The following is a 23,706-nucleotide window of genomic DNA, read 5'->3' as shown; positions in this document are numbered from 1 at the left end:
TCACATTGGCTCGGGGTGAAGTATATAAAGCCGGTCCCGGCCCGCACCCGATCCCGACGGGGAAGCTCCAGGGCCGCAGCGGGAATGAAGCGCCGACTCAGCGGTAAGAGCCAATCATGTTGCATATCTTGCATGGTATGGGCATGCAGCCCCCTACCCTGTTCTATTCGGGAAGGGAAATGTATGCATGTTGTGGTATGGCATTGCGAACGTCGGTCATAGTCACCCTATGATTATGGACTGTCTTTGGTGCAGATTCACCGAGGCCTGGCCGGCCATCGAAAGGAGACCATTGATGGATGACACTATGAGTTGGAGTAGTATGGGAAGAAGGCATATCGACATCATCCCCGCATCTGCGTGGATACAGAGTACTGCCGGTCGGCTTTAAGCCTTGCCGACACTGAATAGATAGATAAGGATAAGCCCTGTCGTCGATGACGATTGGGATCGGTGCAAAATATCTTCACTTATCAATGGGTGGTCGAAGTGTGACCTGCATGAATCCAGTTGTCAGAGCTTGAAATAAGCAAACCATTCACTAGGTGAGGAGCGGACAGAAACTCGGCCAGCTTCCTCGATGTGACTACAAAAGGGAGGCATTAGAGGTGAGCAAATAGAGCTGGCTTGTTTCTTCAAGAAATAGCCTAGGAGCCTGTTTAATGTGCTTCAGGGCGTACAAGGAAGCACTAAGTGCGCATATTGAACAGTCAGAGCATAAAAAAAAAATCAAAGTCGTTTCATGAGCCGCGGTCGGAGAGGTAGGATTCTGTCGACCGTACGACCTGCCTATTTAGGATATCGGATTGACGACCTCCGATCACCGAGGTTTATGCAGAAATTTTCTGCTATTGCCACCGTTCAAAAGTTATATCTCTTCTAGTTGCTGTTTCCGGCTAGATTGCTGATTATTATCCGTGTATTTAAACCACCGTTTGCAGCTAGATTGAGAAATCAGACCTTCATTCTTTCATATGATTAGTGGTTGATATCGAGTAATTTACACCTAGGCTGACGCTCATAGATTCATTCATTATCGTTTCGCTTTTCCCTTTTAGAAATATTCCACGACGATACAATCGACTTCGGCTTCCAAGCCATACCGGCTTCCCTGGTGACACGAGCGCTGAGCAACTCTCGGGTGGAGGAACACTATCATGTTAGCTCAGTGATAAGGTCAAACGTGTATGGCGAATCAGAGGCGCGAGCCGTGCACTGCGCAGGCACCCTTGCGGCTCTCCGGCCTCACCCGGCTGATCATAACTGGACTCGACGCCACGAGCGAGAATGTCGCAAGTTAGTACCTGGGGCTTAGGAGGTGGCAAAATCAGGGAAATCCGAAGCGATGCACCTCGACACGCCAAGCACGATGTGAGGGTGCTTACTGGCCCTGTTCCAGACAGGGTTCATGTTGACCCAATGAGGAGTTCCGCTACGCCCCTGTGCCTGGGCAGGCAGCCAGTTCAGCAATCCAGGTTAGGATAACTTATTGTGGCGCTTCGCACGAGCCATTTGATGTTACTCCCTCGGTGATAGCGAACTGGGCTGTGCCTTACAGTATATGAAGAGCCTAGTTCCCACCCGCTAAGATACTGCTCACTCATGTCGCCGGAAAGGTGTTTCAAACAAAATGTTGTCGCTCAGGAACTTTTTATCAGTTTCCTTAGCAATTGCGAGTCTCCTGGTTGGTATGGTGATTATACAATCATGTCATTGACTTTATTACAACACTAATCTTTCATTGTTGCTAGGCATCTCCGCCCGCGAATGCTACGCCAACTCTACTAAAGACGACACGCAAGCCAACCTCATCCTCGTACATCCGGATCAACTCAAGGTGTTTGGAGGATGCACAACTATTTTGGGAAATATTTATGTTCACCCTAATTTCAGCGGATTTATTATCCTCAATGGCGTCACCAATTTCACAGGCTCTATCGAAGGATATACCTACGACAAGCCCACCAGGATCGAATCGATTGAGCTGCCCGATGCCCTATACGTGGATAGGATCCGGCTTGGCCGGAATCAGACCGTAGGGAGTCTGATACTGCCGCGTGTTGAGCGCATGGAGAGGATTGAGCTTAGTCAAGCGGATGAGGTCATTTCGCTTGATTTGAGGGCGTTGAGGAATATCACAGCGTTGCATTTAGGAGGACCCCAAATACGGCACGAGATCTTCTGTCCGGCACTATCTATATCCTTGCTAATACAAACACAGGTTATCCTTCCCTTCCTTACAGCGGATCAGTCAAGCTTTCAGCACATGGCTCGATTACACAAAATCGGGAAGCGACCAAAATCCTATAGACATTCATTTTCCTGCTCTAAAAGAAGCGAATGGGCTTAGGATCTGGAGTCCTATCAGAAGGTTAGTTGACTGTCGCGTTCGACACCTCGAAGAGATGGATAAGCGCCACTCATTTGCTAACCACTACTAATTGAAGTTTGCAAGCCCCGAAGCTTGAGGAAATTGGTGAATACGGACTGGATTTATCAGCCACATATCAGGATCTAGCAGAGGTCAACCTGCCCTCTTTGGCGAGAGTCGGGGGTGCATTGTTCTTCACAGGACATATTCGACGGTAAGGGCCAATTTAAGTCTCGCGTCTTCGATTCGACAAACTAATAACAATTACCTACCGTACCAGGATCAATTTTGGCAACCTTGAAGAGACATCCGGTGCCATTTACCTGGCTGCCGACTCACCAGTGGAAATCAATACTTCCCTCAGAAGCGTCTGGTCGCTGGATTTATTAGGTCAACTGCAAGCGTCAGTCCCGATCCCCTACAGCTCCTCCAGAGGGCTCGTCATTGAGGCTAAAAAGGGGCAATGCTAACATCATACACAGCTTGAACTTCCATAACCTGTCAAGCGTCGAGCACTTCTCCATCAAATCCACTATGCCGTCTCAGTGTTCCCCGGCCCTCATACACCTGTACAGAGCGCATCAGAGAGAGCCCGATTTCTGCGATGCAACTAGTCTTGCACTTGCGGACGAAGACCTAACCCACGATTTTCATACACCTGCGGGAGTATCAACACCATTGCCTTCCCACACCCCTACACACACTTGGACCCCGAGCTCAACTCCCTCTCCATCCCCATCTCCGGCTCTGACACCGTGCTCAGGCTCGGGAGGATATACTGGGCTCCCCAGCGTCGTTGTGCTGGAATGCTTCCTGTTAGCTAGCATGATTTTTGTGGCGTTGAGGATCTGGCGGCAGAGAATGACAAGGAATGGCGGTAGACATGGTGATAGCGATGACAGTGAGAGAAATGATCTTTCTCCTGACATATCCGGTGAGAAGCAGAGCTTGCTACCGCAGGAAAAGTGTAATGACGCACCGCCACCTTACTATTCCCACTAAAAGAGGTTGAGGGTTGAAATTTGGTTATGCAGCTGAAGGAGGGGGTGAACTTATGATCTACCGTCCACAGCTAGCATTAATGATTGGAACGCCCGATGATGGTTTCGTCTTGCTACTGCTAGTTGGTGTAGGCACGGGGTTCGCCAAAAAGCCTTCGGCTTATTAAAGGTCTGGATGTTATGCTCGACACCGCTTGTATGTTATGGGCTCCTAGATACATCATTGATCCAATGGTCGCGGGTAGCATATTTCAACGCGATCTTCGAGAACCCAGAGGGCCGCAAATATATATCTTTCTGCCAACAAATTTGCAGAGGGATTTACAGCCCCTTCGACAAGGCAAGCGTGCAAATTGGAATGCGAAAAGCTTGCCACCACTGCTTGAACTTCAGAGCATGTGCCGGGATTATAGGTATGACAAACGGTTGGGCACCACCGATTAATGAGCAGGTGCGTTGGTGGGTCTTAGATAAAAATCCCAAAACCCACCCACGAGCTGATTTACTGATTGATAATGGAATGAGACCCTGCCCACGTCTAAACCTCACAATAAAAGTTCTTGATTGGTCGAGCAGAATTGCACCGCCAACGGTGCGTCGAAGAGCAATGCGTTACTCAATAGTTATTGCTGAATTCCCACCGTTCTTGGCCGATCAAGCCCGAGGCGGAGAATAAAGCATCCACCCCCATGTCTCCCTGCCGCAGGAATGAAGCGCCAGAGCTAGATCGAGCTGCACGACACAAGATACTATGATCGGGACTCGGTTGGAAAATCCAAATCATGCGGTTCAGGTCTAACTGCGAACCGAGCATTAATGCACGTACGCGCGGCATGCGCATGCCGCCAATCCCTCGCGAGTCGCGAGTCAAGATTCAAAAGTTTATTGTAGCAGACTGCCGATCTCGGAGCTCCCCAAGAGCGTCGGTGTAAAGACGTGTAAAGTGTAATTTATTCTCGGAAAAGAGACGGAAAGGGGGTCAACTGATTGGGAAGTGGATCTTATCCATCTTATCCATCTAATCTGATCGGATCCCACCACGCACACGATGTGGACTGCGCTTGCACCGGTACACGATCGCAAACCCTTGATGATGGGCTCGAATCTCGATCCCACAAACCCTTTGAATAATTCCGAGTAGGGTCTAACATTACAGATCCAAGTCCAAACCTGCACTCACCCTCCGCGCTGCGCGGGTTGAAAAACCTGAACAGGAGAGTGACCCTAGCCCGGCCCACAGTGGGACTGCGCGTGTTGCAGGAGCTCATTATTTGGCCAAGATCAAACAGCTCGAGCCTTGGCCTGGTGCTCTGACTCTGGGCGCGTGCACAAGCTTGTCTTTAGCCGTATTTCTGATGCTTGTATCGTAAGCGCAACGCCTCGTAAACTCTTAGCAGCGCCATCGCCGCCTCCCCTCTTTATTTTTTAATTTAATGTTCCCCCCAACAACTGTGAGATAAGAAAAATAAAAAAATCGCCTGCGTCTAATTCTCCATCCCACTGCATTGCATTTGCGTTCCGGGTCCTCCGCTGCCTGTCTGCCTGGACTCCGACCCGACTGGAGCCGACCCTTAAAACCCGCCTGCAGCCCCTTGCTGCTTCGCGATTTCGTCTTTCGTGACTCGAGAATTGTGTTTTCTCTCCTCTTGCTGGTTGCAAACTGCACCAACCATCATGGCGATCCGAGACAGAGTCCATCGCATCGTCGGCACAACATCTGCCAACAGCGGCACCGAGACGCCTTCATTCGACGACCCCGTCGCGCTCGAAGTCAGGGCCGACGATAAGGAAGCTGCCCATGTCCCCGAAAATGACATCGCCAACGACAAGGAAGGGTCCGTTGGTGTCCCTCCAGACAAGAAACCGACCGATGAGGCCCAAACCGGTGTTAAGAAGATCGAGGCCGTGACGCTGACATGGGCGAAGAGCTCGGTTTACCTCGTGCTATGCCTGTATGTTCATGTCCTCTCCCTCTGCTTAGACCTTGCTTAACGGTTTTTTCCACAGAATCTGGCTCGTGACTTTGGTCAACAACATGCGAAGCTCAGTCGTCGCCAGTCTGACGCCGTACGCAACGAGCTCCTTCATGGGCCACTCCCTCCTAACAGTCATCAACATCGTCGCCTCATCCATGGCCGGCGCAGTTTACATCCCCATGGCGAAAGCCCTCGACCTCTGGGGCCGAGCAGAGGGGTTCCTGGTCATGCTAGGCTTCTGCCTCGTCGGCCTGATCCTCCTCGCAGCATCGCACAACCTCCCCACCTACTGCGCCGGGCAGGTCTTTTATGAAGTCGGCTTCGGAGGCCTCAGTTACAGCTGGGACGTGCTGGCCGCGGACGTGACAAATCTGCGGAATCGAGGGTTGGCGTTTGCGTTTACGTCGTCGCCGGCGCTGATTTCGGCGTTTGCCGGGTCCAAGGCTGCGGAGCAGTTTTTGGCCCATGTTAGCTGGAGATGGGGGTATGGTGTTTGGGCGATTATTTTGCCTGTTTTCGCGCTGCCGATTTACTTTATGCTTGCTTGGAACTTGCGCCAGGCTGAGAAACAGGGGGTTATTGTCAAGGAAAAGAAGCAGTGGAATTTCAGTCTGCGGACTGTTTACTCGACGATATGGTGGGCGATTGTTGAGTTTGATCGTGAGTCTCCTCTTTCACTTACCAGACACTCCACATGCTAATGGTCATCAGTCCCCGGCGTCGTCCTCTTCGCCGGCGGCATGGTCGTCTTCCTCCTCCCCTTCACACTAGCCAGCAGCGCCCCCGAAGGCTGGCGATCGGGCTACATCATCGCAATGATCATAGTCGGCTTCTTCCTCTTCGTCTTCTTCGCCCTCTACGAGATCTACGTCGCGCCCGTCCCCTTCCTAAACGTCAACCATCTCACCGACCGCACCGTGCTTGGCGCGTGCCTCCTCGACATGACCTACCAAGTCTCATACTACTGCTACGCGTCGTACCTAACCTCCTTCCTGCAGGTCGTATACCGCCTCGACGTCGCGACGGCAGGGTACGTCAGTAATACATTCTCCGTCGTGTCCTTCGTCTTCCTCTTCGTGGCGGGGTGGTTGATCCGGTACACGGGGCGGTTTAAGTGGATTCTCTGGGCTTGTCTGCCGCTCTATATTTTCGGCATCGGACTCATGATCCACTTCAGACAGCCTGGCGGGTATATTGGGTACATTGTCATGTGCGAGATCTTCTTCTCCGTGGCTGGAAGCATTTTCATCCTGTGCTGCCAGATTGCCGTCCTCGCGACCGTCGACCACCAACACGTTGCAGCCGTTCTATCCCTCCTCTTCGTGATGGGTTCCATTGGCTCGAGTATTGGGAGTGCAATCTCCGGCGCAATCTGGACGAATACATTCGTCGCGCAATTGCAGAAAAACCTCCCTGAGTCTGCGATGTCGAATATCGCTTATATTAGCGGCGATCTGTCTACCCAGCTGCAGTACCCGGTTGGCAGTGAGGTGCGGAATGTCCTCGAGGACGCGTATGGGTATGCGCAGGTGCGGATGCTTGCGGCTGGTACGGCGTTTATGGTTCTGGGGTTCATTTGGGTGGGAATGATGAGGAATTTGAATGTGAAGAATATGACGCAGACGAAGGGGAATGTTTTGTAAGCGAGATTGGAAGAGAGCGTCTTTGCAGGAGGATTGTGGTACTGGCCATATCAGGTGTCTACTAGACACTACTCTCTTCTTTCCCATGCCATGTGTCAGATTGGGAGGGCCTGAAAGACTACATACATAAAAGTAGAAGAGTGGGAAGGTGACTTGAACTCTTAAAAGGATGGTGCCACTTTAGATGCAAAATGTTCACGAAGCAGTATAGTCCTATGATCTCCTCTTCTATCAGATCCTTTTACTTTGGCTCCAACTCCGATATATATTCCGTCTTTATGTTTCGATCAAGTGGCTATTGGCATACGACAGCATTGATCGTAAAGAACCATATCATACGATATCCTCGATCTCAATCTCAATGACATAATCGGATCTATGCTACAGCAACCATGAGTCCCGTCCTCTCGATCTTCGCCTACAACAATACATTGATTTTCCCAGTCACCAACCAAAATTAACCCCTCGATCCACGTTAAAACCTTCCTTACCCAGGGTAACTCCTCTACCTCGGGACATGCGCAACAACCTCAATCTCAACCCTCATATCATCATCCCCTAACCTCGCAACACCAACACAAGTCCAGATCGGTTCGTGATCGGGCATATACTTCTTAAAGTTCCGCACCATAGCCTCCAGCGCCTCATTGTTCAGCGGGACGTGGTAACTATTTACCCGGAAGACCTGGTTCCAGCCTTCCCCGTGCGCGTCGCGGAGGTTTGCTTCGACGTTTGAGAAGGCGGCGTCGATTTGGGCGTTTATTTCGCGGTGGATTTCGCCGGTTTGGCGGTCCCAGCCGCCTTATAGTATTTTATCAGCAGGCTTGTTGAGAGGGGAGATAGGTGGATGTATGTAGTTTACCTACCCTGTCCAGCACATTCAATCCGATCGCCGATCCGCACGGCCTGGCTGTATCGGTATTTCTGGCGGTTGCGCTCGCCGACGCCGGGGTAGGAGAAGTACTGCAGGTGTGACATTGCGTTTGGATTCCTCTTGTTCGGAGGTTAATATCCTTTTCCGTCAATAAGAGACTGTGGGAGCTGAGGTGAGGTTATTATACCTCTTGGTTTGCTGGTAGGTATGTGGGGTTAATGTGGCGGAATGTATATTCCGCTGCAGTTTCTGTACGACGTCATGCAATCCAATGGTTGATTTGTAATGCTCAATTTGGTTGGGATCATAATACCCAGAGTAAGAGTGAGGCTGCACAGCGGCTCTTTTTTTTTTTTTTTTTTTTTTTTTTTTTTTTTTTTTTTTTTCTATTCTGCAAGGGACATATTGCCTGGTAGCGAATGGCGCAAAAAAAGATCTTATTGACCGGTGCCACCCGATACGTGTCTGTGTCTCTGCTACCAGAGACTTCCCGAGGTCTTTACTCTGCTAATAATAATACTGAACAACGGAGGGACGGTTCTGAGCACCTTTTTGGGGAGTCAGGACGCGCGTCTTCAGAAATGCGTCTATATCAGCACTTGTTCGGCGTGATGATCAAGCGGAAACACTACGCGCCAAGGGGTGCATGCGATTGTGCTCAGCGACTCTGGTGAAGCCGCTATATCGATTCTTGTCAAGGAGGCTACCAAGACGAGGCAAGCGTGGATCGCCCGCCCCGGTGGAGAAAGGCATACGTGCATATTCAGGATGCTGCTGCCTTATACGAGTTGGTTGTGAGCAGGGTTTCGGGTGGCTTGCCTGTGCCGTATGGAGAGGGGGGAATAATCTTCGTTTGGAGTAGCGAGCACAGCTGGAATGAGATTGGGGAAAGGATTGCGAGGGCGGGGAAGAAGCTGGGTGCTCTTGAAATGAAGAAGTCAAGCACTTGGACATGGAGGAGGTAGCTCGGGCGCTGGGAATGGATGATATGTAGTATGTCGAGGCTGCCTACGTGTCTAGGTAAGTCAGTCTCTTCCGTCATTTCTTGCCTTGTAAAAAGACTGATGTGCTGGGAACAGCGCGAGAATCTCTCCAGACGTGGCTGGGAACTTGGGACGGCAGTCGAGGTTTACTGGAGGAGTTCGAACCCTACTTCCAGGTGGTCTGGAGGGCTGTTCTAGAGGGAATAGAATAAATCAGTCAGATTCACAGGCCACAGGAGCCTAGAGACACCGTTGTAGATTGGGCTCTCTATAGTCAGGTAGATAGTTAGTAAAAGCCCTGGGTGCCCCCGTCGGAATGAAATTTCCCAATTAGGGAATTGTACTCCGATCGGGGTAAATCATGTGCGGTTGGAGTGGCCTAACAATTGTCAATGTCCCTCGCTCTCTTAACACAATTTCTCATCCTGTGAGAAAAAAGTTTTCAAAATGTATCGTCGGAATGGGAAGCTCACGTCCTGCGAGCCTTGCCGTCTGGCTAAAGTCCGGTGTGGCCATCAGAAGCCGATCTGCACCCGATGTCACGATCGCGGAGTGCCGGGCAAAGTACCACCCCCCTTCCAGCCTTCAGAAATGACCTGACTGACCTCATAGTGCTTCTATCACCCAGCGCCAATGACACGGGCAAGTGGAGAGTTCCGGCCCTGCCGTGTCGCGAAGACAGCCAGCCAGAGTGCGAAAAGCGAACGAACGACTCTGCCGAAGCAACAGCCAGAGCGAGACGTAGTAGCGTGTGAAAGTCCATCTGGCTACCTAGGCTTCTTCAGTACTCTGTCGCTATGTCCGAGTCCTGTTGGCGTCATGACCCCAAGACCCCTCGTGCATCCTGACGCCCTGTCCTCGGGTTTCATCGTCGTCGAGCAGTCCCTGAAGACTCTGGTCGCCTTGTCAGAACATATAGAGGTTATGATCCTCGAGTACTATAACGGGACTCACTTTTCAATTATCCCGCGGCCTTTGATTGTGGAGCCTGTTATTTCCCTTCTTCAGGTGCTGAGAGGAAGCGACCATGAGCCGGCACTGGTAACAGGTCTCGCAAGAGCCAGAGAGAACCTGCGAAGGTCGTTCCCGACAATTTCCCCCGACTCATCGAAAGTTGACTTCCTGCGCTCCTTCACCGGGAGGAATGTTCGACTAGAATTTATCGGTCTGACGTTCGTTCTCGCTGGCGTTGCCACCATGTACGCGGACACAAGGCCACCATTCGACGAGGCTACGTTTGCCATGGAAATGTATACCGCTTGTCGAGTCTGCTTGCAGATGTGCGACGCTTACAATCAAGTCAACGATATCACCACCTGGGCTCGCTTCATTAACCTCCATCTCTCCTCGGCTTTACTGGGAAATGCCAGTATGGTGTCCCCCCGAGGATATTCGCCTATTGCTGACAGTTGGCAGGTGAAACAGTTTATCAAGTATTCAACGAGTCGGTCGCCGAGCTATTCGTTATGGGCTTCCACCGGCTTATATCCTCTCCACCCAATGTTCCCTTATTTGTCCTGGAAACACGAAAGAGAATATTTGCTGCGGCAGTTGCTCGAGACAAGGCGGCTGCTACGTTGTTCGGAAGGCCGCCGCGAATTGATAATAGATTTTGCGATATGACACTACCATCTGACCTGGATGACGAAGAGGTACTTCTCGAGGGTGCTCAACTGCAGAAAGCCTCGCAAGAGTGCGATGCAGATGGATGGAAATGTACAACTGGCAAGAACAGAGGTATTCGACAATCCAGCCTGGTCCGACTGCGCTATCAGCATGCCTTGCTGCACGAGAAAGTCCTGCATTTGTCATTAGGGAACAGACCAGCATCATTTTCCACTGAGCTCCAGTACGTCGAACGTCTTGTACTCTCCTTCCAACCTAATATTTCACAGTGACGCGTATCAGGATTATCACCGTGCCCTAGCCAACATTCCGCAGCAATACCGCTACCACAGCAGTGTCTGGACAGAGTCAAGCCCGCACCTCTGCGTAGCACTGCTAGTCATTCACCTAACATATCTCTACAGCGGATTTTTACTAGAGCGGATGCTTCTCGAATGTTCTCAAATACCGATATCCTGTCTTCTCGATACGTCCGCGAACCTGCTTTCAAGCGTACTCGACTTTATCCAAGAGCAGCATCGTCACCCGAAATTACGGGAACGATATACGTGGATGGTGAGCTCATTCGTTAATTTGTCATGTTTTTTTTGTTCGCTGACGGTATCAGTTCCTATACTACGGACTCCCAGGCGCTGGAACCCTCGCAACAGAACTCCATCAGAGTTCTCAAACCGGAGTGCGTCTACCAACGTCTAAGCCTATCTCACAAATCATCCGTAACTTGAGCGTCCTACTGGCATATTTCGAGCGCAAGAAATTCCCCGACCGTCCGGACTTCCATATCTGCGTGCACATTAGTAAGGTCATTAGTGCCGTGCTGGATGATACTCTTAACAAAGGCCTTCCTTCATTTAAGGCTGGCGGTGATAACCAAAGTCACCAGGAGAAGAGCATGAGACCAGGCCAGGCCGAGAATCATTATTCTAGTTTTGAAAGGGACGGAAATCTGCACTCGAATTTTGACACCATCCCAGATTTGCCGGACTCTATGACGAGTCAGGATTTCTTAAACTGGTTCGATGAGTTAATTTGGGATTACCCTGTTGGTGACTCTGATGTAGGGAATAGAGTTCACTATAGATAAGGACTACACAGAGGATGACTGCTATAAGATGAGAGCGCCATTTATATAGTGTTATTGGAGATTAAAACACATGGTCATGCGAGCATCGGGTTACAACTACCCTGCGTCCATGAACTGGGGTTTTGAAAGGATAGGCAGCATTCCACAATTATTTGAAACTAGTACTCTATGACAAAGAGATGTACATGGTGAAACCATCCATGATGTCCGGAATTAGAATTCACAAAGAGACTCCTGCATCCGTCACATCAGATCATGTATGATGATGCATAACCCGAATTAGCATAAAGAAGACTTCCGAGCTGTTGGATAAACCAAGACGACACCATATAAATCTTTCAACCTTCCAGGACCAAGGACCTGACCCCTGCTCTCCATCTTTACACTCAAGCACCATCTTATCTTCCCTCCCACTCTATATTTTCTTTCCAAAATCCTCCATACACAACAACCATGCACCTCACCACCACCCTCCTCGTCGCCCTCTCAGGCCTTATCCACCTCACCGCCGCCAGCGGCGGCTTCACATCCAACTGCATAGAGCACTACCTCTACACGGACTGCGCACACCTCGTCGCGCGCTGCCCAGACAACCAAGGCCAGATCAGATCCAGCAAGCTCGATTTAAATCAGTGTTTCAAGAATAATAACGGGCGACTTGAGCCTGCTGATCAGTATGTTGAGTCCCATACGCCCCTTCTCTGGCCCAGTTAATTAGAGAACAGAGTGCTAATATTGCTGTGCGTGATAACAGCGGCGACGCCTTCGGGTACAGATGCGAACCGAAGGGAACAGGACCTGGATGCGAGGAGTGTTCCGTCGAGAATGGGAAGATTAAGTGTTGGTGTAAGAGGAAGGATGGGCAGGTTCAGTTGACTGTTGGGGATTTGAGTGCGTTTGCCCTTTCGCTTTTTTCTTTGCCTGGTTGGCATGTTATTCTTATGAGATGGGATGGGCTAACTTTATTACTTGCTAGATGCTGTTGTCTCAAACAATAATGGGTTCTTGGAGTGCTACGGGCATCCATCTATCTATGTCTGAGTGAAGGGAAGCGAAGTCAAGCTCTGTCTCCGGTAGGTCAGGCAGACGGTTATTTTCCTCGTCAATGGACTTAGTACTATACACAGATTGATGCGTTGGTGGATATGATTATGCTGGGGGTATAAGTAATTGTTCGATGTCGGGTCATGCTGCTGTAGCCTTGATACTGTAGCCGATGGGAGGATGCGAGCCACGGCTTTTCAACGAAAAATTTAGGTTGCAGGATTCTGGATTTACTTTATTTATTGCTTTAACATATTTTTGGCGCTGTTAATAATTCATCTCCACCCAGCATGAATGTGACTTGTGGCTCATGAACCTGTGTAGAAAACTTGATTAGCTACTCACTCAGGACAGTCCTTGGGAGAAAGGGATTGGTGTAAGGCTTTTGATACATTCGTAGAGCCAGATATCAGGTGGAGAAATCTGAGGCATGACCACCTTTATTCACACCTAGGTAATTTATGAGACCCTTTATACTCGTGGGCGTTCAGCTTCCTGAGTTATGTCACATATCTCAGTCCAGAAGAAAGGTAGAGTAAACAAGGGTAATGACAAGATGTCGAATGATAGCTGTGCCCACTACCTATTGATTTCCGCCACGCCAACCCGTTTTCTTGCTACAAATTTCTCTAATCTCTCCTACAGCCTTTGTTTTATTTTGATACCCTATTTGTACACACATACCACAACGACTCGCCCAGCCTCCAGCTTTCTACCATGCCTTCCATCTACTCTATAATCCTACTCGAGTGCGACGCATATATATCTATGTATCAACGACCTCTTGGGCAACTGAGTTTTGTGACGAAAAGAGCAAGAACCATGAACTCTGATGTGATGAAGAGCACGTTACAAGTCCAATGAAGGTACTTGGGTCTACAAAACATCAGTGGCAATGCCTTGGTGCCTTAACCTCAGTCGATCAGACTGTCGCACGTGGCTGTACCCACAAGAGACTCGGGAATCCAAACAACGAGCGCGCCAACTCTTCTGCATCCTCGTCTCGAGCGTCATCACCTGAAGTCGCGATGCAACTCCTACGTCACAGTCTTACCAAGTGTAAGCGTCGGAGACCCCGGCAGTCGCGTCGTCAATCTGATGGCCTGGAGGTTTCTGTGCACTTTGCAGTTCCTTGACTCTGTGCATCGCTTTAGTATACCACCGCTGATTTTGATACCTGAACATCCAAAATCCAAATGTCATCTAAGAACATGAACGCAGAGAGCATCTCCGCCTACGGCATTGCCCGCTCAACCATACCAGGCGCGCCACTATCTGAAGAAGAAGCCCGCAAATCAGACGCCTACTTCCGTGCAAGCCTGTACCTCTGCCTGGGGATGCTCTATCTCCGCGACAATCCGCTCCTCAAGGAGCCATTGAAGGGAGAACATCTCAAGTCTCGCCTTCTAGGGCATTGGGGATCCGACGCGGGACAGTCCTTCACCTGGACTCAAATGAACCGGCTGATCAAGAAGTACGATCTCGATGTGCTTTTTATCTCGGGACCGGGCCATGGTGCGCCGGGAATTATATCGCAGTCGTATCTTGAGGGTGTATACTCTGAAGTCTACCCTGATAAATCCGAGGATGAGGTCGGGATGCAGAGGTTTTTCAAGCAGTTCTCGTTCCCCGGTGGGATTGGCAGCCATGCGACTCCCGAAACGCCGGGGAGTATGCACGAGGGTGGGGAGTTGGGATATTCGCTTTCTCATGCCTTTGGGACGGTCTTTGATCATCCGGATTTGATTACATTGACGGTTGTTGGAGATGGTGAGGCGGAGACTGGCCCGCTCGCGACGAGCTGGCATAGTAATAAGTTTTTGAACCCGGTTACGGATGGGGCTGTCCTTCCTGTTCTTCATCTTAATGGGTACAAGATTAATAATCCGACTGTGCTTGCCCGGATCCCTCACGAGGAGCTGGCATCGCTTATCCGTGGATATGGGTGGACGCCGTATTTTGTCGAGGGCAGCGACCGACATAGTATGCACCAAGCTATGGCGGCCACACTGGAGCACTGCGTCTTGGAAATTCGCAAAATCCAGAAAGAAGCACGGGACTCGCAGAAACCATTTCGCCCTCGCTGGCCGATGATTGTCCTCCGCAGTCCAAAAGGATGGACTGCGCCGCGGGAAATCAACGGGAAGTACCTGGAAGGATTCTGGCGCGCTCACCAGATCCCCATTACAGATGTCTTGACGAGTCAACCACACCTTCAGCTCTTGGAATCCTGGATGAGGAGCTATAAGCCCGAAGAGCTGTTTAGGGATGGGAAATTGATTGCTGAGTTGAGAGAACTTGCACCGAGTGGTAGATTTCGCATGAGCGCGAATCCGGTCTCAAATGGTGGTATTCTTCGGCGTCCGCTGGATCTTCCTGACTTTCGTGACTATGCGCTGAGAGATCTTGAGCCGGGTGTTTCTGTTCGCGGGGCTATGGCTAATATGTCGAAATGGCTTCGCGATGTTGTTGCGGCGAATATGACCACGTTCCGAGTCTTTGGACCGGATGAAACGCAGTCGAACAAACTTGCTGAGATTTATAAGGCGGGAAAGAAGGTTTGGATGGGAGAATATTTCGAGGAGGATGCAGATGGAGGGAACTTGACGATGAAGGGTCGTGTCATGGAGATGCTCAGTGAGCATACCGTTGAGGGCTGGTTGGAGGGCTATGTCCTGTCCGGGCGTCACGGTATACTCAACAGTTATGAGCCTTTCATACACATTATCGACTCCATGGTCAACCAGCACTGCAAGTGGATCGAGAAATGCCTCGAAGTCGAGTGGCGGGCCAAGGTTGCATCACTGAACATCCTCCTAACATCAACTGTCTGGAGACAAGACCACAACGGCTTCACCCACCAAGACCCCGGCTTCCTCGACGTCGTCGCCAACAAATCACCCGAAGTCGTCCGCATTTACCTCCCACCCGACGGGAACACCCTCCTCTCCGTAATGGACCACTGCCTCCGCAGCGTAAACTACGTCAACGTCATCGTCGCCGACAAGCAAGAGCACATCCAGTTCCTGAACATGGACGACGCAATCGCCCACTGCACCAAGGGCCTTGGCATCTGGGACTGGGCAAGCAACGACCAAGGCGCTGAGCCGGACGTCGTGATGGCCTCGTGCGGCGACGTCCCGACCCACGAAGCCCTCGCCGCAACGGACCTCCTGCGCAAGCACATCCCGCTTCTCAAAATCCGCTTCGTCAACATCGTCGACCTCTTCAAGTTAATCTCCGACACGAACCACCCGCACGGCATGACTGACCGGCAATGGAAAGCCATCTTCACAACGGATAAACCCATCATCTTCAACTTCCACTCGTATCCGTGGCTCGTGCACAGACTTACCTACAAGCGGCCCGGGCAGCATAACGTGCATGTGCGCGGGTATAAGGAGAAGGGAAACATCGACACCCCGTTTGAACTTGCTGTGCGGAACCAGACGGATCGCTATAGTCTTGCTATTGATGCCATTGATCGCGTTGAGACGCTGGGGAATAGCGCTGCGGGGGTAAGGGAGATGTTCCGCAATTTGCAGCTTAAGGCGATGAATGAGGCGTATGACTCTGGGGTTGATCCAGAGTATATTAGGAACTGGACGTGGGATTATCCAAGGGCGGATATTAGGTAGGGGCGGAGGTATCAAATGGGCAAGTGGGACCTGACATGCTTCATTCCTTCTGCTCTTCCTCCATTTGCTAGACCCAGGACAAGACCATATTGGAGATTCATGATCATTCAATCTATTCTCGATCTACAGGCTATCTCTCGGAGTAATAACCAACGGACAACTAGTGATTCCCATCTCTGGCATACCAGCGTACTCCAATGGCCCATTGACCTCGAGATGCAACGATTGTCTGAGAATCACCCTCAAACCAATCTGAAGGGCCCTACTTGCTGTTAGCACCTTGAGCCAACCGATCCCAAGGGATTTACTCACATCCTGGCCAACGGCATACCGGCACACCGATGCCTACCGCGCCCAAACCCCAAATGAGACGTGATATTCGGGCGGTTGAGGATAAACTCGTCGGGGTTCTCAAATGCCTCGGGGTCTCGGTTCGCTGCAGCATATGTCATTGTGATAGGAGTTCTTGCTGGGATCTTGCGACCGTGCAGTTCGATGTCTCGCGAGGGCGTCCGACAGAAGCCTCGGTACGGTACGTACAATCTAACGAACTCTTCGACTGCAGCTGGGATGAGCAAAGGGTCTGCTCGCAGCTTCGTCTGGAGCTCCTGATCCTGCGAGAGGTGATTGCACATCACGCCGAATAGGAGCGGAGGGGCGACCATGCCGACTACGAGCGACTGTCGGAGCGCGCCACTACTCTAGTCAGTCTGGTTACGATGGCGAGAGTTGGATTTGAGATACATCAGCAGTTCATCCTTCAGCGGCTGTCCAGTAGAGTCCCTCTCCTGGAGCAATGAGGACGCGGGGTCCCGTTCTGGATCTCGCGGTGATACCCTTCTGTCTGCAAATAACTTCCGTGCGATAACATATAGCTTCTCCGATTGCGCTGACGTTTCCTTGGGGTCCTGCCTTCGCCATGCATTTACCCAGGCGGCAGCTGTTTTGGCGAGCATCGGCGCCGTCTCGTCCTCCAAATTCAGCCAGGTCGTCTCAACCCACGCGGCGAAGATCGCTGCAAAGTCGCCGCAGATGTCGCCACCTTTGTTCGCCACCAGCTTGGAAAACTCACGCTCCGCATGTTGTTCAAGGATCGGTTCCAGCCGTTTTAGTCTCTTCGGACGCAATGTGCGATCGAGCGCTGTACGATAAAGAGTGTGCGCTGGCGGGTCGGTGTTGAGTGGAGGCCGTCGAATGCCTCGAGGATCACTTGGAATCACAGCCTTCACTGAGGAAATGAATGTTTCTGTGTCGGAGGCTGCAGCCTTCACGTCCTCATACCGGGTCAGGAGGTAGAAGCCGCCATTATCGGAGGTATGGGCAACCGGACATTTCAATCGCAGATGCGCGAACTGTGCGTATATCTTCGCCGGATCATTGTCTTCTACCAGCTTGAAGTCATCCACCGCTTCATTGGGTTCAACCTGTTCCTGAGTAAGTGTTGACGACATCTTGGCTCTCCGTTGGGACCTCAGCAAAACTATCGGCAGTTGGCGACGGAGGGAAAACATTGACCGCCTAGGATCTTATACAAGTCTTGGTCTTATGCAATCGGCTGGCAGGTGGTGATATGGAGAAGGGGACACGTTATGGGGACACCGGGGCGTGGGGACACCAAGACGCCGAGTAGGAGCTCACTAAGAATACACGGGCCATGGTGGGGATCATAGCTTGGCGAGCTGACTGAGGACATAACGTCTGTACTATCATTGACAGGCTACAGCTCGCACCGCTCGATATACACACTCACTACCTCCTCCATCTCTACCGCGACTCCCCACTGCAGCGATAGCCCCCGGAGGAGGGTGCGCATGGCAGTTAAATCATACGACAAGTCCCGAACCACATACTTATCCCTCGGCATGCCCGTTGCATTGAAGGTCCCGGCGATAAAGTCCAGCGTGTGCTGCATACTTACTTCATCCTCAGCGGGTGTTGTATCCGGTCCCATCTGCAGCGCCATCAATGCGGTATCCCAATCAACCGTGGCTGGAAAGATGGCCTTGGTCATCCCTGCTAGAGTGAATGATGTATATGTCGCGGCGGCTGCAAAGACAGCGCCCGGTATGTTGACATCATACGCCAGACCTAGAGGTAGCTGCGCTGCGATGGCCTGCATATTCACTGCATGGAGCAACGTTGCGCGACCGGCGGCGCTTTGTGTCCACCGACTAGGGTTGATACGACTTTCCTCGCGCTCACTGCCGCCGAAGATGTTTTGCTTGATACCAAAGAGATGACACATTCGCCTTGTGCCGCGGGCCGTGCTGACGACTGTATCGAGGCAGATTGAATGCCACTGCAATAGGGCGGTTAATCGGTCGGTCGGAGTCAAAACACGACTGTACAGGATATTTTGACGCAGCCGCCCAAGTACGACCAGCAGATCCCGTTTCGATGGCATTCCAACCGGTGGCGGATTTGTCCTGTTTGTCTCGGACACAAGGCAGCGGATACCCTCCAGGACGACCTTATGATGAAAGAGCGACACGTCGTATCCAGACGGACTACCAGTCTGTCCCTGCCGGAATAGCTCATGATATATGTCGCAGAATCGAACACCTGGAGGAGGGTGCTGGTGCATCTGCTGGATCCAGTCGTCTGATGTCGAAGCAGTAAATGCTGCATCCCCACTAGGCAGAAGGAGTGGATTCGCCGTGTGTCGAGCGAATGTGGGATTACCGCTGAACTGTGAGACCACCCCATCTACGACATATAACCCCAGGAGGGTTCTCAGCATAGTCTCCTGTGCGACCCATCTGTACCATGCTTCCTGTTTACTTGCTGGGCTGTCTGTTGGGCTCGGAAGCGAGACTGGCTGGATAGCGTCATACATCCCACAATGGCTCGCCCAGTGGATGCCTAAGCCGTGGAATACTTGACTTGTTGTTCGAAATGTGCGATTCTACCCCTATGAGACTAAGCTTTGATCACCCAGAAGGGGTACGTACCCTAGATAACGCGGCATAGACCTGGCTGAGGAGGACGGTCTGCACTAGCTCGACACCAGTGCATGAGTCAGAAGGCCTCCTCCGAGTAATCATCGTATGCCATGACGTTGCGACAGCGGTGTGTGCCAACCGCCAAAGGACATCCGCCTGCGATCGTTAGCTGTGACTTGGATTTCTGGTGCGAACCGACCTTCGCTACCGCATCTTCACTACCGAGAAATAAAGCGCCCAGCGCGATCGCATTGAGCAGCAGTGGAGGACCACAGTCGCGGAAGACAAAGGTCGGGCTATGAAAGATCGGGAACATTGGGATGATGTTCTCGAAGAACATATGCAGACTCCCGTCGAGAAATCGCGACGTCAGACCGGTCAAGCTGGCAGGCGCAGTGACCCTCGAAAACTGTAACAATTAGATATGGCGAGTACATGAGTTCTGGGGTCGCACTGTATCGCTGATCAAACTGCTAAGCGACTGGATGGCGTGCCTCCCGTCGTCGGCGATCGTGCTGTTTCCTGGCGAATCCGAGAAGCTATTTCCAAACTCGCCTCCTAGGCCATCAAGCATTTTCAGCGTTGACGGTGCCAAGGCAAGAGGTTGCTGCCAGAAACTGGGATCAATCGACATGATGTTGTGTAGAAGCTCTTCCGAGTCCGGCCATAGTAGTCCGGACGCCAGATCTCCTGGTATGGGTCGTGTGTCCTCCATTGGGGGCTCATACAACGGCGAACAGTTACCGTCGGGTGGTTGTGTAGCATCATGGTCAGCCATCGAAGGCCACTCGCTCGGTGCGGATTGACGCTGCGGTGTGATTTGGGTCGCAATGTCTGGCGTGGCTTGACATCCTTCTGACTGCGCTGAATGTACCCGGATGTGGCGGTTCAACACGTCCTGACGAGAAAAGCATCTTCCGCACACTGGACAAGGGTATGGCTTGGAGCCGGTATCTAGCAAGTCAGCAATAGACAAGCAAATGGATATGGAAGCCATACGGGTTCGCTCATGTCTCTGTCGGTAGTTAGTCGCGACGCTTAGCCGACAGAAATGAGTGACATACCTGAAGGTGCTCGCGCTTAGTATAGCGCCTAGGGCAGAAGTCGCACTGCAGGTCAAGCTTCTTACGGTGCCGAGCCATAGTGAGATGGAGATAGGAAATGGAGACTTGGACAAGGGAAGAGGTGTCCCCAGCTCTTTATGTTCCCCACAGCCAAACCCCGCATTCTGACCCCGGATTGTCCCCACTACCGGGGGTATGGCAGCTGCCAATAATGAAGACACTGCAGATGGGGACACGGCGATCACAACCTGACAGCTTTTAAGGAGACCAGCACCTGTCAAACAGATCACCTCAGCTAGGGCAATCCCACCGACACCATGGACATAGTCACTTCCGTCCAGGACAAGCCGTCCTTATCCGAGGTCGAAAATGCAAAGAAAAAGGTGGTCACGGAGGTCTCTCACTATGTGCCCATGTCGGATGAGGAAAAGGCGCTGGATCAACGCGTGAACTTGAAACTTGATTTTACCCTGCTGTTGATTCTGGCAATTGGGTTTATTGTGCGTTGCTCAATCTCTCAATTCGGAACTAGACTGACAAAGGTAGCTTCTTGGGATTGACAAGACCAACGTTGGATTCGTCGCTACGAGTACCTTTGTTGAAGATGCAAATCTGCATCCGAATGATATTCCTAATTCTCTGTCTTTGGTGAGTTTACCCATCAGAAAGGTGTTCAATAGGCTGACCTCCTAGTTCTCCGCGACATATGTTCCCCTCCAGCCCGTCTCCGCCATGATCGGCCGCTACGTCGGGCCAAAATGGTGGTGCTGTACATTGATGATCGTCTGGGGAAGCATGTGCATAGCCCACGTCGGCGTCAGCAGCACAGGTGCCTTCCTCGCCCTCCGTCTTCTCCTCGGCGTCGGCGAGTCCGGCTTCACTCCAACAGCCTACTACTACATGTCTCTTTTCTATCCCAAATTCTCACTTGGTTTCCGAATGGGCCTCTTTTCAGGCATGTACTCCGTTGCCGGCGCATTCGCCGGCCTCCTCGCCTACGGTCTACTCCATCTCGAATCCCCCGTCCTACACGGCTGGCAAACGGTCTTTCTTTTCGAGGGCGCATTAACCGTCTTCATCGCTATCCTCGGGCTTGCTATCCTCCCAACATCCCCAGGCACAGCCTGGTTCCTGTCAACAGAGGAAAGATCCCACGCCATGAAACGTATGGAACAAGATGATGCACATGCCGGCGAAGTGACCGAAGAAGAGTCGAAGATTACCATCCGCGACGTGAAAGACGTCCTAAAGGACTGGAAGAAGCTCCTCATCGTCGTCTTCAATATCCTCTCCGTCCTCCCAGTCACAGCATTCACGACCTTCCTCCCCCTCATCGTCGAAGGGATGGGCTACGAAGGCGTCAAGGCAACACTCATGGCCGTCCCCCCATTCGTCGTCGGAACAGTCGGCCTAATTATCATCGTTTATTCCTCTGATTATCTGAAGGAACGAAGTCTGCATACCGTCTTCGGCATGGCCCTCGGTATAATTGGGTGCCTAGTAATGGCAACCAGTCACAACGAAAAACTCCGCTACGGCTTCGCGCATGTCTGTCTAGCAGGCGTATTCGCAGGCGGTCCTCTTGTCGCCGTGTGGCTCGCCTCAAATACACCAGGCAAGGCGTCACGATCCGTGATATTAGGGATAAACGGGTGGAGTAACCTCGCTGGTGTGATTGCGGGTCAGCTTCTCAAGGAGCACTATGCGCCAAGTTATAAGTACCCGCTTGTTGTTACGATGATTCTTATTGCGGTGGGGATGGTTGGATTTGTTGGGATGAGGGGTCTCTATATGTTGGAGAACCGGAGGAGGAGGAGGGTTATTCTTTCTTGGGATCAGGGGGAGTATGTGGCTGAGCAAGAGAGGGCGGATCGGAGGGGGGATCAGAAGGTTACGTGGGTTTATGCTTATTAGCCTAGTTCGACTCTGCTCTGGCGGCGCCCAAGCGTACCATACTACATGAAGCAGACCATGTTCATCTCAGAGTATTGGCCAATGATTCGTCGTAGAGTGGCTGCGGCATGCAACTTAGATGCCCACACTATGCCTCTAAAATATAATCCTCTATTCCATTGCACGCCCTCACAATAGCCCATTCTCTCTTCGCACCCCTTCGAGCTAGGACTCTTCCAGGTAGATACCCACCTCACCCCAAATGCAGGTAGGTAAGGTATATATTTATATTGCCCTCTTACCTAGTCCAGCTCCGTAAACCTCGTCGCAGGATTAACCCCAACCCACCAACTTCGTTCTCAAATTCCCTCTAGGACAGCTCCTCTAGATCTCGATAGTCCCTGAGTCGGCTCTACTCAGTCTTGAGGTTAATCTTCGGGAAAGAAAAAACACTGCACCGAGCGCATATTCGCTCCAAACGGCCCGATCTCTGCCGCCGCGCAGCCGATTACACCTGTTATCTTGCACTCAAAGTTTACGAGGAAGTTGCATACGCTGAAGTCTCTGTGCAGGAGGGCCATTGGTAGGCTGAGGATTGCGTCGAAGGAGGAGAGGCTGTCTTGGATGTGGGGATGGAACCGGAATGGGAGGGTTTTTAGGAGGAGGGATACTTTTGTGCTGTATCTTTCGCCGAGAGTGGTTAAATATGCCGGCGACACGGGCTGTGGATTTTCCCACAGGAGGGCGAAGAAGCTGGATGATAAGTACCTGCCGTTAGTCTGGGTCTGGAACTTGGGTTTCTATGGTGTTGACGTACCGCGCAATATCACCCATGAGATTCCGCCGCCACACAGAAAACGTATCCGAATTCTCATCTACGTCAGCGCTCCTGGTTAGTATGAAGTCGAGATATCTCACGCCCTCGACTCGGTTTATGACGTAGATGTAAAGAGGCTCTTTGTTCTTCTCTCCTTCATCGTCATCAATGCCAACGTCCGTTTTGTCTTCAAGTGTCCCCCTAAACTCAACCCTCGGCACAACCTCCCCATACACCTCTCTCGCAAGATCACTAACTCAACGCTGAAGCCGAAGTGGCTTCAACCGGAGCTGAGCAACCATGTTACACGGTATAGCTTTATACGCCTTGGATGGGGACAAATGCCACCTCCCCTCCTAGGTGTTGTTTTGCCCAGGTGTCGCACTGACTTTGCGTTGCGGTTGTTTGCGTGAAGAAGTGGGTTATCTCGTCCGTGACGGTGTAGTTGCGGCTGTTTGTTGCCATAGCGAAATAATATCAGCAGCCAGGTTGGTGTTCATCACTTACAATAGTAGACGGGGGGACTTTGTAGTTTGGGGGTTTCCAACACTACATAGGCGCCGGGAAGGGTGTTGTGCAAGGTATACCACGCAGGTACAAAGAAGCAAAATTGACTCCACCGCTACATTCATAAAGGGTCGCAATGGATGCTTCGCTGAGGATTACGGACATCAAGAGCCACCGTTGGTGGCCATGTTGGATATATATGGACAATCAGCCGACGGATAGTTAAAATTGTGGTAGAATTTT

At 51.4% G+C, this 23,706-nt stretch overlaps 10 protein-coding genes across 10 annotated transcripts; 7 read left to right on the top strand and 3 right to left on the bottom strand.

The window, feature by feature from the left end:
• Positions 1-2,190: 2,190 nt before the first annotated feature.
• Positions 2,191-3,460, top strand: BDV17DRAFT_150132 (uncharacterized protein). The gene is made up of 4 exons (XM_073754467.1): positions 2,191-2,371; positions 2,456-2,585; positions 2,652-2,774; positions 2,854-3,460. The coding sequence occupies exons 1-4, from the start codon at positions 2,341-2,343 to the stop codon at positions 3,371-3,373; spliced, it is 804 nt and encodes a 267-aa protein (XP_073613551.1). The 5' UTR covers positions 2,191-2,340; the 3' UTR covers positions 3,374-3,460.
• On the top strand, positions 3,461-4,422 carry BDV17DRAFT_150192 (uncharacterized protein). The gene has a single exon (XM_073754469.1). The coding sequence runs from the start codon at positions 3,548-3,550 to the stop codon at positions 4,046-4,048; it is 501 nt and encodes a 166-aa protein (XP_073613550.1). The 5' UTR covers positions 3,461-3,547; the 3' UTR covers positions 4,049-4,422.
• A 421-nt stretch (positions 4,423-4,843) lies between these two features.
• mirB (MFS siderochrome iron transporter MirB) lies at positions 4,844-7,153 on the top strand. Its single transcript, XM_073754466.1, has 3 exons — positions 4,844-5,324; positions 5,380-6,008; positions 6,060-7,153. The coding sequence occupies exons 1-3, from the start codon at positions 5,047-5,049 to the stop codon at positions 6,989-6,991; spliced, it is 1,839 nt and encodes a 612-aa protein (XP_073613549.1). The 5' UTR covers positions 4,844-5,046; the 3' UTR covers positions 6,992-7,153.
• A 273-nt stretch (positions 7,154-7,426) lies between these two features.
• Positions 7,427-8,077, bottom strand: BDV17DRAFT_150174 (RidA family protein). Its single transcript, XM_073754468.1, has 3 exons — positions 8,053-8,077; positions 7,858-7,984; positions 7,427-7,792 (listed from the first exon to the last, which is right to left on the bottom strand). Exons 2-3 carry the CDS (start codon positions 7,967-7,969, stop codon positions 7,497-7,499), a joined length of 408 nt encoding a protein of 135 aa, XP_073613548.1. The 5' UTR covers positions 7,970-7,984; positions 8,053-8,077; the 3' UTR covers positions 7,427-7,496.
• A 1,590-nt stretch (positions 8,078-9,667) lies between these two features.
• Positions 9,668-11,558, top strand: BDV17DRAFT_293291 (fungal specific transcription factor domain-containing protein; the record flags this gene model as incomplete). The annotated part of the gene is made up of 4 exons (XM_073762564.1): positions 9,668-10,217; positions 10,265-10,697; positions 10,744-11,029; positions 11,082-11,558. 4 exons carry the CDS (start codon positions 9,668-9,670, stop codon positions 11,556-11,558), a joined length of 1,746 nt encoding a protein of 581 aa, XP_073613547.1.
• Positions 11,559-12,011: 453 nt separating this feature from the next.
• BDV17DRAFT_293290 (CVNH domain-containing protein) lies at positions 12,012-12,599 on the top strand (the record flags this gene model as incomplete). The annotated part of the gene is made up of 3 exons (XM_073762563.1): positions 12,012-12,232; positions 12,313-12,449; positions 12,535-12,599. The coding sequence occupies 3 exons, from the start codon at positions 12,012-12,014 to the stop codon at positions 12,597-12,599; spliced, it is 423 nt and encodes a 140-aa protein (XP_073613546.1).
• Positions 12,600-13,297: 698 nt separating this feature from the next.
• On the top strand, positions 13,298-16,301 carry BDV17DRAFT_150035 (phosphoketolase family protein). The gene has a single exon (XM_073754465.1). It carries the CDS (start codon positions 13,799-13,801, stop codon positions 16,238-16,240), a length of 2,442 nt encoding a protein of 813 aa, XP_073613545.1. The 5' UTR covers positions 13,298-13,798; the 3' UTR covers positions 16,241-16,301.
• A 62-nt stretch (positions 16,302-16,363) lies between these two features.
• Positions 16,364-20,324, bottom strand: BDV17DRAFT_283120 (cytochrome P450; the record flags this gene model as incomplete). Its single annotated transcript, XM_073760305.1, has 8 exons — positions 16,364-16,502; positions 16,553-16,936; positions 16,985-17,670; positions 17,991-19,145; positions 19,192-19,338; positions 19,382-19,591; positions 19,637-20,122; positions 20,247-20,324. 8 exons carry the CDS (start codon positions 20,322-20,324, stop codon positions 16,364-16,366), a joined length of 3,285 nt encoding a protein of 1,094 aa, XP_073613544.1.
• Positions 20,325-20,371: 47 nt separating this feature from the next.
• BDV17DRAFT_150024 (major facilitator superfamily domain-containing protein) lies at positions 20,372-22,462 on the top strand. The gene is made up of 3 exons (XM_073754464.1): positions 20,372-20,746; positions 20,793-20,894; positions 20,940-22,462. Exons 1-3 carry the CDS (start codon positions 20,564-20,566, stop codon positions 22,158-22,160), a joined length of 1,506 nt encoding a protein of 501 aa, XP_073613543.1. The 5' UTR covers positions 20,372-20,563; the 3' UTR covers positions 22,161-22,462.
• Positions 22,040-23,608, bottom strand: BDV17DRAFT_268943 (uncharacterized protein). The gene is made up of 2 exons (XM_073758521.1): positions 22,957-23,608; positions 22,040-22,892 (listed from the first exon to the last, which is right to left on the bottom strand). The coding sequence occupies exons 1-2, from the start codon at positions 22,971-22,973 to the stop codon at positions 22,568-22,570; spliced, it is 342 nt and encodes a 113-aa protein (XP_073613542.1). The 5' UTR covers positions 22,974-23,608; the 3' UTR covers positions 22,040-22,567.
• Between the last annotated feature and the right edge of the window lie 98 nt (positions 23,609-23,706).

This window comes from Aspergillus undulatus (assembly GCF_047715775.1).
Source record: "Aspergillus undulatus strain CBS 261.88 unplaced genomic scaffold BDV17scaffold_40, whole genome shotgun sequence".
In the NCBI taxonomy this organism is placed as follows: domain Eukaryota; kingdom Fungi; phylum Ascomycota; class Eurotiomycetes; order Eurotiales; family Aspergillaceae; genus Aspergillus; species Aspergillus undulatus.
This window is presented reverse-complemented; position numbering and strand designations above follow the sequence as displayed.